Source organism: Leopardus geoffroyi, chromosome E1, assembly GCF_018350155.1.
Source record: "Leopardus geoffroyi isolate Oge1 chromosome E1, O.geoffroyi_Oge1_pat1.0, whole genome shotgun sequence".
Lineage (NCBI taxonomy): Eukaryota > Metazoa > Chordata > Mammalia > Carnivora > Felidae > Leopardus > Leopardus geoffroyi.
The window spans coordinates 55,686,743-55,699,061 of NC_059330.1; the positions used below are offsets into that span (position 1 = coordinate 55,686,743).

General features: G+C 55.1%; 1 protein-coding gene across 9 annotated transcripts in view; it reads left to right on the forward strand.

Annotated features, from left to right (window-relative positions):
• Positions 1-12,319, forward strand: part of LLGL2 (LLGL scribble cell polarity complex component 2) — a 34,490-nt gene that overhangs the window by 13,912 nt on the left and 8,259 nt on the right. For 8 of the 9 annotated variants that reach the window (XM_045490782.1, XM_045490778.1, XM_045490776.1 and 5 more), the window contains exons 3-9: positions 6,869-6,966; positions 8,201-8,282; positions 8,561-8,676; positions 9,115-9,273; positions 11,014-11,176; positions 11,319-11,451; positions 11,765-11,819. In XM_045490782.1, coding sequence (XP_045346738.1) covers positions 6,869-6,966; positions 8,201-8,282; positions 8,561-8,676; positions 9,115-9,273; positions 11,014-11,176; positions 11,319-11,451; positions 11,765-11,819 — 806 coding nt within the window. Of the gene's footprint in view, positions 1-5,636; positions 5,698-6,868; positions 6,967-8,200; positions 8,283-8,560; positions 8,677-9,114; positions 9,274-11,013; positions 11,177-11,318; positions 11,452-11,764; positions 11,820-12,319 lie in introns of those variants that run through there. The other variant, XM_045490780.1, reaches the window with a different exon arrangement.

The window sequence follows — 12,319 nt, forward strand, 5'->3', positions numbered from 1 at the left end:
GGGAAGGGCGGTGGGTGCCCAGCGTGACTGTGGGGGTGCCATCCCGGGCGGTTAATGGTGCCAGGCACTGGGGTGGGGAGCCCAGGAGAGGTGAGGAGCAGGTTAAGGGAAAGTGATACGTTTAATTTGGACAGAATGACAACGGTTATCCATTTATTAAGAGGCAGTTTGGTCCAGGGGTTAGTGGTGCCAGCCCCAGAATTGAGTGTCAAGTTTCACCAGGTGGGTGACCTTGGGCAACTCACTCATCTGTCCAGGGGAGACGACAGGAGCTACCCCGGAGAGTTGGTGGGAAGGTTAAATGAGTTAAGGTCTAAGTTGCAAGGCTGTGCGTGGCTGGTGGCTAGGGATTCGGAGCACAGCCCTGTGGGTCTTGTCTGGCCCGAGACTGAGTTTGGGGAACCTTGGAAGCCTTGGGTGTCTGCACACAGGGGGATGGATACACAGAGCTGGAGTTCTGAGCCTTGGGTGGCCCATCAGTGCAGGTGTTATTAACACGGAGGTGAGGGGCCCTCTGAAGAGTGCCTACGGCTGGTGCAGCAAACAGTGTGCAGACCAGACTGGTGGTCCCTGGGAAGGAGCTGTGCCTGTAGACGGATTCTCTGAACCCTCAGCCAACCAGCTGAGGGGCTGGGTGGTTCCGTGGTTAGGGGCAGGGAGGCTGGAGCCAGATGGCCCGAGTCTAGATGCCAGCTGTGCCGCTTTCTCACTAAGTCACTGCAGACACGTACGTTACTTACCCTCTCGGCTCCTCAATTTCCTCGTCTATAAAGCAGGCATCGTAATAGTCTCTACATCCAGGTTGGCACGCTAAGCAAGTTAAATGGCTTTGAATGGTGTCTGGTACACAGTTGGTGCCTCACCCCATCCTCATGACCGGTGCCTCACAGCTGGTGGCGTTCCCATTCTGCAGGTGAGAAAACTGAGGCCTCTAGGGTTTGCACAGCCTGAGTATATGGCAGGTGGTAGCGCCGGCTGGGAACAAGGTCCCCCCGGTTCCATCTACCTACCAGCTGGCCCCTGAGGGTGGCGGCCTCACCTCCCAAGCCTCAGTTTCTTTCCCCTTGACCTAGTCTTCTGAGCCATCAAGGACAAGATGAGGGGACTGTGGAGCCTGCTGGACATGTCAGTGGGGAGGAAGTGATGCCAAGGGGACAGAAACTTCATGCCATAGTGAAACTCCTTCCTTGGAAGTCACTTGAGGCCCCTCCCTCCCCTGGTGAAACCAGCCGTTGATAACGGCTCTGCGCCCTTCCTGCCCAGCCTGCCCACACTCCCCCCACCCCCAGGCCCTGAACAAACAGTGTGTTCCTGACCGGCTGCCCCTGTCCAGGACCAGGTTGTTTTGTCTTGGCTTTTTTGTGGCTGGGCCCCTGGTGTCAGGTGACAGCCACACAGGGAGGGCCAGGTTGCTGCCACCGCCAGGAATCTGAGCTGACCACACCCAGTACAGGGCAGTGCCACCCAGCCCAGCGGCTGGGCGTGACCCCTCTGGCCCTAGACAGCCCTCCTTCCAGCCCCCCAGCAAGATCCTAGGCCCTGGATCTTGGCCGGCATCCTCCCTCACTGAGGACAAGATGAAGGGCCCCCACTGTCTCTGACCAACAGCCTTTGCTCTCTCCCTTCCGAGAACTTGAAATGGGGTCCTGGAGCCAGCAAGAGACAGACGGGGCTTTCTTCCCCGCACTAGGCTAATGTTGCAGTTTGGCGGCTCCTACAAATCTCTCCTTTCCCAACTGCTGTCAAAAGAGTTCATTGTTCTCTCCTCCCTTGGCAGAGGTCACCTGAGCCAGGTAGCAGGATAGGGGCAGGGCCAGGTAGGCTGGATGCTGAGCTCAGGAGGTAGGGGAGGCTGGCATCAGTGGCTGTCAGGCTTTGGGGCAACCTCCCAGCTTGAATTTGAGCTGGAGGCCTCTGCTGTCCTAGGCTGAGGCCCCTTCCCACCCCTTGTCCTGGGTGGAGGGATGATTCAGGGCTGCTGTGTGCCTTGGCAGTCCCACAGCAGGGCACCCCTGGGGCTGAGTCCACTTCCTGTGCCCCGCATCGACCTTGTACTCTGCTGGGGGGCTGCGTCTTTAAAAGCTGTCAGAAGTTGGGGGATGGGACAGCCAAGGAAAGGGGAGGCCAGGCTGCTCTGGGTTTCTAGCTCCTCCCTAACTGACCTCTGTCCTCTCCCCAAATCCAAACCCCCTCTTTCCCCATTCCCAACAAGACCCCCAGGCCTCTTGGAACGGGTCTGGGGCCACACCTCCTCCCCCTGCCGGCACTCAGGTTTGCAGCCTCCTTTGGGGATTTGTGGGCTTTATTTGCATGTTTGCCTCTCTTCCCCACCCCTTCACAGACCCGGGGAATCCCCTGTCCCCACACTAATTACATTTGAACCTACTCTCTTGGTCCCTGCCCAGGTACGGGCACCATGATGCTTCCTCCCCTCATTTTGTTCTTGGGGGAGCCATGATCCCTTGAGGAAGGTATCCTGAGGAATTCCAGGGACTGATGCCTCAGGAGGAAGGCAGGCTCTAGGGGGCAAGGCCTTTGTGCTCTGGGGGGTGGGCTGAACCTTCCAGCCACTGTCTTCTTGAGGGTTTTGTTGAAGCTGCGGGTGGTCCTGCTCGATGCAGTCGTAGGTATCCTCCCGTTTATCAGACGTAAAATGAGGCTCAGAGAGGCAAAGAGCTCACCCAAGTCCCAAGGCATTTTAAGTGGCAGAAGGGGATTCAAAGCCTGGTGGGCCTGACTCAGTCCCCATTTGTTCGTTTTTTCTTTTTTTGATACGTATGTATGTATTTATTTTTATTTTTATTACTATTTTAACTTACATCCAAGCTAGTTAACATACAGTGTAACAGTGATTTCAGGAGTAGAGTTTAGTGATTCATCACTTACATATAACACCCAGTGCCCACCCCAACAAGTGTCTTCCTTAATGCCCCTCGCCCATTTAGCCCATCCCCCTACCCAACACCCCACCTCCAGCAACCCTCAGTCTTTTCTCTGTATTTAAGAGTCTCTTCTGGTTTGTCCCCCTCCCTGTTTTTATATTATTTTTGCTTCCTTTATGTTCATCTGTTTTGTATCTTAAATTCCACATATGAGTGAAGTCCTAGGATATTTGTCTTCCTCTGACTTATTTCGCTTAGCATAATGCACTCTAGTTCCATCCATGATGTTGCCTTTCTTTTTTTTTTTTTTTTTTAAGTTTATCTTTTTTGAAAGAGAAGAGAGAAAGAGCAGGGGCAGAGAGAGAGGGAGAGAGAATCCCAAGAGAATCCCCGTCCCGACACGGGGCACGATCCCACATGAGATCATGAACCTGAGCTGAAATCAAGAGCTGGATGCTGGGGTGCCTGGGTGGCTCAGTCAGTTGAACGCCCGACACTTGATTTTGGCTCAGGTCATGATCTCACAATTTGTTGGTTCAAGCCCCGCATTGGGCTCTACGCTGACCGTGTGGAGCCTGCTTGGGATTCTCTCTCCCTCTGCCCCTCTCCTGCCTGTGCTCATGCACACGCATGTTCTCTTTCTCCCTCTCTGTCTCCAAAATAAATAAGCCTAAAAAAAAAAAAAGGTCGGATGCTTAACCAACTGAGCCACCCAGGCGCCCCAGTCCCCATTCTTTCTAAACCAGCTTATGGAAAAGAAGGTGGAGACCAGAGGCAGTAGAGAGAGGCGGTGGGAAATGAGAAGTACAAGAGACTGAAGGTTGGGTCCAACCTTTGTCTCCCTCCACATTAAGGAAAAGAGGCCCACCAGCAGGAATAAGTCAGGTGGGATGTAGGAGAACTTCCTGCCGGTGGGTTGGTAGGATACCGTGTGGCTGGAGAGGCTAACAGAAAAAGAAAGCTGCACGCTGTTTTCTCTTTGGCTTGACTTTCTTGCCCATATCCTGAGGCAGAATTGTCTAGGGCAGCACCTTGGCCCAACAGGAATATAACATGAGCCACATGTGTAACTTAAAATGTCCTAGCAGCTGCATTACAACATTTTTTAGACAAGTGAGATTAACTTTGATAATATATTTTGTTTTTAATTTTTTAAAAACGTTTATTTATTTTTGAGAGAGAGTGCGTGCACGCACATGACAGAGTGTGAATAGAGGAGGGGCTGAGAGAGAGGGAGACACAGAATCCAAAGCAGGCTCTAGGCTCTGAGCTGTCAGCACAGAACCTGATGTGGGGCTTGAACTCACGAACCATGAGATTATGACCTGAGCTGAAGTCGGATGCTTAACCAACTGAGCCACTCAGGCGCCCCTGATGATACATTTTGTTTATTAACTCAAAACATCCAAAATATTGTTTCAACATGTAGTCGATAGAAATTAATGAGGGTTTTTCTAGGTTTTTTGTTAACACAAAATCTTTGAAACGCTAAGTGTATTTTACACTTACAGCATACTTCAATTCAGACACAAAATTTTCTTTGGAACTGTGTGCTCTGTACTTAGAGTTTGGGAGATTTGCAGCTTGGTCTGCCTGACGCCAGCCCCTGTTCCTTTAGAACCCAAGAACTCACCTGGAAAGTTTTTTAGTGACTGAACTGTATGCCCATTCTTAAATTTAAATTAATTAAAGGGTGCCTGGGTGGCTCAGTCAGTTAAGTGTCTGACTTTGGCTCAGGTCATGATCTTGTGGTCTGTGGGTTCAAATCCCCGTTTTGGGCTCTGTGCTGACAGCTCAGAGCCTGGAGCCTGTTTCAGGTTCTGTGTCTCCTCTTTGCCCTTCCCCCGCTCGCACTCCATCTCTGTCTCTCTCTCTCAAAAATAAATAAACGTTAAAAAAAATTTTTTTTTAATTAAAATGAAAACTTCTGTTCCTTGGTGGCACTGGCCACATTACAAATGCTCTGTATCTCCGTGCAGCTCACAGCTGTCCTACTTGGCAACACGGGTCTCCTCCTGGGCACAGGGCTCCTTCCTGCAGGACTTTTTCCCCAGACTCCTCCAAATTCCAGAGGCTTTGGCCTTGTGTTCCTGCTGATTGGGATGATCGAAAAATGCTACCGTCCCAGGAAACTTTTCTCAAGCCCTGGCTGCTGATTTCCTGAGGGCCCAGCAATCTGAGACTGGCTGAGGCCGGAAGGGGGCTCTGGGGGAGCTTGTCCCTGCAAACACCATCACATGCCCTGCGCCACCCCCCCCCCCCCTTTTCCTGGGAAATGTTTACATTCCAGACACTCTGCTATCTCCCCAAGGCTTTTCCAGGCGCTGCATTTTTCACATAGCTGAATTGGGACCTGGGCTGGCTAGGGGGGCTCCAGCTGGGTCACTTCTGCTCTCCAGGCCATTCCTTCCAGGTATAGCCATTTGTAGGGCAGACTAGTTCCTGGCAAAGAGCCAGACCTGGGGGGCCCTTCCACTTATGTGTCCCCAGAATAGAGACTCCGTGGAGCTCTTGTTCCTGGCCTGCCCCAGCTCAGGGCCTCCTTCTGTGAACCACCGTCCTGGACTGGATGAGCCAACAGGCAGCATTGAGTTTACTAAACTATCATGCCCACCGTCGTCAGGACTTCTCCTTTTCTGCTCCTTTGAGGCCTGATGGGATAGCTGAGGGAAGCCTAGAGGAGGACCCTGGGCCTAAGGAGAGCTGCCTGACTGGTACAACCTTTCTCTGCAGGGCAGAGTCTCCATTGCTTTAAAAAACAAAAAGTAAAGCAGCTGGCTGGCATCCTTTGCCCTGCTCTGATCTAGCTCTACAGGTTCGGCCTCCCCTGGGGTGGGAGGTGGGGGGTGGGGAGGGCTGGTGGAGAAAAACAACCAAAAACCTTCCTGAAGATGGTTTATCAACCCAGATCTGTAGTGTATACACCCATGCCTTTTAAACCTGGAGTTCCAGAACTGGAACCTCTGCCTAAAGAAATACTCCAAGTTGTAAGCAAAGGTAGGAGTCCAAGAAAGGTCGTCAATGCAACTGATTGGCAACTGTAAAACCCGCAGAAACAAAGGTGTTCAACAACTAAAGCCTTGTGAGTTAGGGCACCTTTATGTAGGGAATAGTCCTTAGCCGTTTAAAAGTCACTTTAGTGCCTTTGACGGTTTGGGCCCGCTACATACAGGTGGACAAATGGGCGACAAAGCTATGCATGTCTGTATATATCCGTGTGGCACAACCCCAGTCAGGTCTTTGTATTAAGTAGAGACACACACGTGTACAGTCGCAACACAAGAAAGACTCACAGATGTTAGCAAGGGTCACTTCTGGTTGCGGGAGCATGGGTGATTTTTGTGTTCCTTTTCAAACTCCTTCATATGTCCCAAGTTTTCTGTAATGTGTATTTCTATAAGAAGAAATGAGCAAAAGCATGTGTCTGCAACAAAACTCTAGAAGCTTCTCTTCTGGAAAGATAGTGGAGAGACCTCACGACAGAAAGACTTGCGAGAGAGCAGGTGTTTGGCCCCGGAGGAGCCTCGGATGGCCCAGAGCTGGGACAGGCTACTGGGGGATTCTGTCTAGCCCCTGGGACTGCCCCAGACTGTGGTACAACCAGGCTTCCCAAGCCATCTGGTCCATTGTGGCAGCCTCCCCCAAAGCTTCCCTTACCCCCCACAGGAGGACTGGGTCAGTCACCCACAGTATGGGTGGTGGAGGAACCAAGTCAGAGTTCCTGGAAAGCATTGAGTGGCCAGTGTGGTGTCGGGGGAGAATGCGCTCCCAGGGCTGGCCCCAGGGCCTAAGACTGGGTCACAAACGGGTCTGGGATTGACTCAGCACTCAGGTATCTGGGTAGGAACCTGAACGTGACTGGATTTCTCCTTCCTGCTGGAGGTGGCTCTGTGCTGCAGCTCCTCTGTCCGGCCCTGGTGCCCCAGCCGTGGCGGGGCAGAGGGGACATGTCTGCAGGTTCCATGCCCACATGGTTCTCGTTGCAGACAGTGGAGCATGGCTTCCCACACCAGCCCAGCGCCCTTGGCTACAGCCCATCTCTGCGCATCCTGGCCATTGGCACCCGCTCCGGAGCCGTCAAGCTGTATCCTTTCTGTCCTCCCAGCTCCCACCGGGGGAGGGGCCCTGGCGTTGGTGGGATTCAAACAAAAGTCAGTTGTAGATGACCCCTCCTGGTACTGGGATGTTCCCTCTTGGGGAACCCTCTTACGTAGCCTCTTGGGAGTCAGCCCCAAATGCCGGAGGTGGATTCAAGTTTTTTGTTTTGTTTTCCTTTCTCCTACTTAGTAGACCTGGGGTAGCAGGCCCAGGGTGCTGTCCAAACCAGGGTGTCCTTGGGTTTGAAGAACAGTGCTAAGCCTTCCAGATTCTCCCCAACCGTGCATACCTGCCATGTACACACAGGCACATCAGAGAGTAGAACTGACTCCTGGTTGGCAGAACATTGGTCTGAAAGGGCCACATTTTATCCAAAGCATTGGTTCTGGGCTGCGGGGGCCTCTGCGTTTCAGAGGCAAGCCCGAGGGTTCCAGGATGATGAAGGATCACCGCTTGGGTCCTCTGGCCTGGACTACAAGTCTGGGAACTTCCCCAGCCCCAAATCCCCCCTGAGTCCCTAGAGTTGAGCCAGTTGGGACATGGGAGTACTGGGAGATGGGGAACCACCCATGGGGAGCCTGGCTGGAGCCTCCAGTGAGGCTGCGGCTCCCTCCTGTTCCTCTTATGCAGCAGGGGTGGGGGAGGCGGGGACACCTCTAGCGGGCTGGCCTAGGCTGGAGGTGGCGGATAGCACTCCCTCAGCTGGTTAATCATTGCCAGGCTACAGCCACATCCTGGTTACCAATCCCCGGTGCCACAGCTGCTGGGGTGGACCCATGGGGGTGCCCTGTCTTTTTCTCAGGTGCCACCTTGTGGTAGCTGATGGGTTTGTTGCAGCTCAGGTGGGGGTGGGGGTGGGGGGGGCACTGTAGGAAGCAGCCCAACAGTTACCGGGATTAATCTTCACTATCCTAGGGTGTCTGCCCGCCCCCCCCCCCCCCACACACACACACACCTGCCTGGCTGGAAAAGTTCTCCCTGGTTGGAGCTGGCTCCACCTCGGGGTGACATCACCGCTGGCCAAGGGCCCTTGGGCCAGGGCCACTGCCGTCTCCTCCCAACCCAAGGCCCCGGTCACTGCCGTCTGGGAGGAGGGCAAGCCCTTCTGTGATGCTGAGGTATTTACACTCCTTGCCACGTGGACCCAGAGGTCCTGGCCCTTGGGCGGGAAGGGGTGGTGTCCTGCCTTCTGGAGCTTTTCCTAAGCCTGCCACTTGTAGCTATGGTGCCCCAGGGGTGGAGTTCATGGGTTTGCACCGGGAGAACAACGCTGTGGTGCAGATCTACTTCCTACCTGGCCAGGTGAGGGGGCCCTCCGCATCCTCCTACTCTCACATCACCTGGAAGGGGTGGGGAGAGGCAGGCGTTTAGTAGTCCTGGGTTTGGTTCTGATAGGAGGGCCTGGGACCACCTCCCTTCCCCCAGCTGCGGTTCACAGACCACCCTAAGAGCAGCCAGGGGTCTTTTGGTTCTGGGGCTCCCTGAATCAACCGGCGCGGGGTGGGCCGCCCCAGTGAATGCTGGCCCTCCCTGGTTAGCGACACCACACACTCCTGGTTCCTGTCCCCTTCCCTCCCTAGTGCCAGCTGGTCACCCTGCTGGACGACAACAGCCTCCACCTGTGGAGCCTGAAGGTCAGAGGCGGGGTGTCAGAGCTACAGGAAGATGAGAGTTTCACGCTGCGTGGCCCCCCAGGGTAAGGACCTGGTACCCGTCTTCTCCCGGCCAGCCTGACCGGCGCACCCACCTCCTGGGTGGAATCACCCTGTGAAGGTCCTGTGGGGCCCTTGGTGGTCCTGGCAGTTGTTTGAGCCAACACATCCCCACATGCGGGTGCTCTGGAGGAGCAGGGGCCTCCACGCCTACGCCGTCTGCACAGGAGGCTCTGGGGGGTTTTTCTGCCTCCTAGCCCAAGCTCTCTACCATCTGTCTTCTGTCTTGGCAGGAGACACTCAAAATGTTTGTCCTGGCCCAAGACACCATCAGACCCCGTTAAAGGACCTCACGGGCCCGCTTTCCCCAGCCACGGCCTTTCCCAGGACTGCTGAGGGCAGCCGGGAGTCAGGGATCCTACCCCTGGGGTCTCCCCTGCCTGAGTGGCAGCCAGCTCACAGGCAGCCATTCTCGTCCTCAGGGCCGCCCCCAGTGCCACACAGATCACTGTGGTCCTGCCTCATTCCTCCCGCGAGCTCCTCTACCTGGGCACCGAGAGTGGCACTGTGTTTGCGGTGCAGCTGCCGGCCTTCCGCACGCTGGGGGACCGGACCATCGGCTCGGACGCTGTGCTGCAGGGGTGAGCTGGACACCTTGTGCCATTAGGAAGCTGTTCCCTCCAACTGAGCGTGGCCTTCTCCCTTGAGTCCCAGTAGTGTCTCGGGAGCTCATAATTTCTCTCCTGGGAAGTCTACGGGGAGGGGAGAAGAGACTCTCAGCCCCCAACCTGTCCCTTAACTTGAGACTCTCGCCCCATAATGTGTTAGCACCATAGCACTCTGAGGAGTCTTGGGGGTAACCTGTCATTTCATTTAAAGGTGAGGAAAATGATGCTCAAAATGATTTCGTAATGTCACCAAGTCTCAGTCCGGCAGTCTTCACGCTGATCATGTGAATTTCAAAACCCCAGGGGCTCCGCAGGGGGGCAGGGGGGGCCCAAACCTCGTGTTGCCACGTCAGGTGGGGCAACTCCTGGTGAGATTTATGTTTTGGCGTCCGTGCTAAGTTTTCGTTTGCGTGCAGGCCCCATGGCCAAAGCTCTTGGACAGCCATAAGCCTGTAGGTTTCTTCGGATCACTCTGGAGGCTTTGCTCCATGACAGTGTCGGCAACAGAGAGGGAGTCAGATCAGGTCTGGGTGTGGAGAGAGAGTGCCAGGGTCCAAAGGAGGAGGAGACGAAGCACTGGCAGTGGTGGAATGTTTTGCCATTTCATGGGACAGAGAGGAAGCCGGGGTCCTGGGATGTGGGGCTGCTTCAGGCTCAAGCTAGCAGGACCCTGGTCCCAAAAGGACTGGCCTTCCAACGTGCTCACATCACTCAGGGCCCACTGTTCAAGGAAGAGTGTCGCTGGGTTTGGGAGGATTCCTACTTGGGGCTGGCTCTGCCTGAGCCCAAACGTCTGTCTTTCCTACCCAGCAGGGTAGCGTCAGGGCAGCACGACCACGGTCAGAGCAGGACTGTTTGCGGGTCAGCAGGCATGGAGGCTTCTCAGCCTGGGCGCCCTGTCTGTGGCCAGGACAGCAGGAGGACCTGTTCCTCACGTGTGGCCCTGCCGGCACCCACCTGACTCTGTGCTGGTGGGAGTCTAGTTGCGGGGAGGCCTCCCCCAGCCTGAGTGCCCCGGGAAGCCCCTTCTACCAGTGTAAATCCTGTTCTAAATGAAAAGAGGTTTGGCTTGGGTTGGCAGAGAGGGGTCCAGGTGTCTGTGTTTCCTGCTCTCCCTCTTTGGTGTGGGTTCTTGGTCCGCTGCCTGCCACCTCATGGTCTTCTGTTGGCTTCAGCACCTCCAGACTTCACGTCAGCATTCCAGGCCCAGAGAAGGAGGAGGGGGACAGGGCTCAAGGCCAGACCAACCTAATGGAGGGAGTTTTATTTTGTGGGTTTTAAAAACTGTTTCCTTACGAAATACCACTTCTACAGAAATGCACTAAATATGAATGTGCGGTTTAATGGATTCTTGTAAAGTGAGCGTCCCTGCAGCCACCCCCTGGACAAAGAAATAAAACTTTGCCAGCCTCCCAGGAGCCCCCGCTGTCCTTCCCAGTCACGAGTCCCTCCTTCCCCCGAGGTAGCCACCGCATCAACTCTTCTGGAAGCCACTGCCTTGCCTTTCTTCAAAGTAGTGTAACCGCCTGCGTTTGTGGATGGATATACAGGATATATAGGTTTCTATATATCCTTGTCCTCTTGTGCGCATGGCTTCTCTCTCCCTGCGATCTTCCCACGCTGGCACTTGCACGCCGTGAGCAACTGTGCCACATGCTCCGTCCTGCCCTGTTGGTGGCAGCAGCGTGGGCTCACAGTGCTTCCCTCGGCCAGGTTGCCCGAGGACGCCCGCCACCGGCGGGTGTTTGAGATGGTGGAAGCTCTGCAGGAGCACCCCCGCGATCCCAACCAGGTCCTCATCGGCTACAGCCGCGGCCTCATTGTTGTCTGGGACCTGCGGGGCAGCTGCGTGCTTGGCCATTTCCTCAGCAGCCAGGTAGGCGGCGCCTGGGATGGTGGCGGGTGCCGCGTGGCGCTCTCAGGCCCCCGAATCACCTAAAGCCCTTGTGCTGAGACCTGCGGGTACAGGACCACCACCCTGACCCCAGCCTGCGCACTTTCCCTGTCTTCCTCTGAAGCAACTGGAGAACGTCTGCTGGCAGCGGGACGGCCACCTGATTGTCAGCTGCCATTCCGACGGCAGCTATTGCCAGTGGCCTGTGTCCAGTGACACCCAGCACTCGGAGCCCCTGCGCAACTGTGTGCCTTACGGTCAGTGCTCCGTCCGCCTAATGGGGCCTGGCCCTGCCCTGTCACTTGCAAAGCAATGTCCTCTGTTCCCAGTCTGTCTTCCCCACATTCGGGTGTAGGTGCCCAACTCCTAGAAGCAAAACTGGGGCCCAGAGAAGTGAAGGCTCTGTCCAAAATTGTGCAGCAGATTTTCAGATGCCCGTCATGGCTTTCTCGAGGGACTGCTCAGAGCAAGACTCCTATGCAATCTGCTGCATGGGTATGGGCATGAAGGGTCTGGGCCCTATGGACATAGGGGTGGAGGGCCCATTCAAGCTGGTTCCTTGTCTTGTAGGTCCTTTTCCTTGCAAAGCTATTACCAAAATCTTCTGGCTGATCACCAAGCAGGGGTAGGTATCAGTGCTCTGTCCTCCCTTTCAGCAGCCTTCCTAGGGGCTACTCTGGCCTCTGCTTGTGGGAGGCGGTGCCTAGGGAGTGCCTTGGGGGTCCCACATCGGTGTCTCAGATGACAGCAAAGGGAGAGAGGGCTATTCATTCATACCTCTCGTGGCTAATTCCTGAGCAAACATTTCTGACCTTTCCCTCCACCCTCCCGGAAAGATGATTCAGATCAGCCGTTTTCAGACTCTGTTTCAGCAGGAGACCTGTTTCTTCAGAGACATACAGGGAAACCTGACGCATAAACAGGAGTAGGGTGGGCTGGGGGTGGAACCCGGGGTAAAGCAGGAGTGGCTACAGAGACTCAGGAACCCCAGCCTGGGTGCCCCCACCTCACCCCCAAGTTCTCCTGGGTTATTGCAGTCAGGAAGAGAGGGCAGTCCACCCCACCCCTTCTGGGGACCTTGAATGAGCACTTACTTTGAGACTGGGCTCCCTCCCTGGTCCTGCC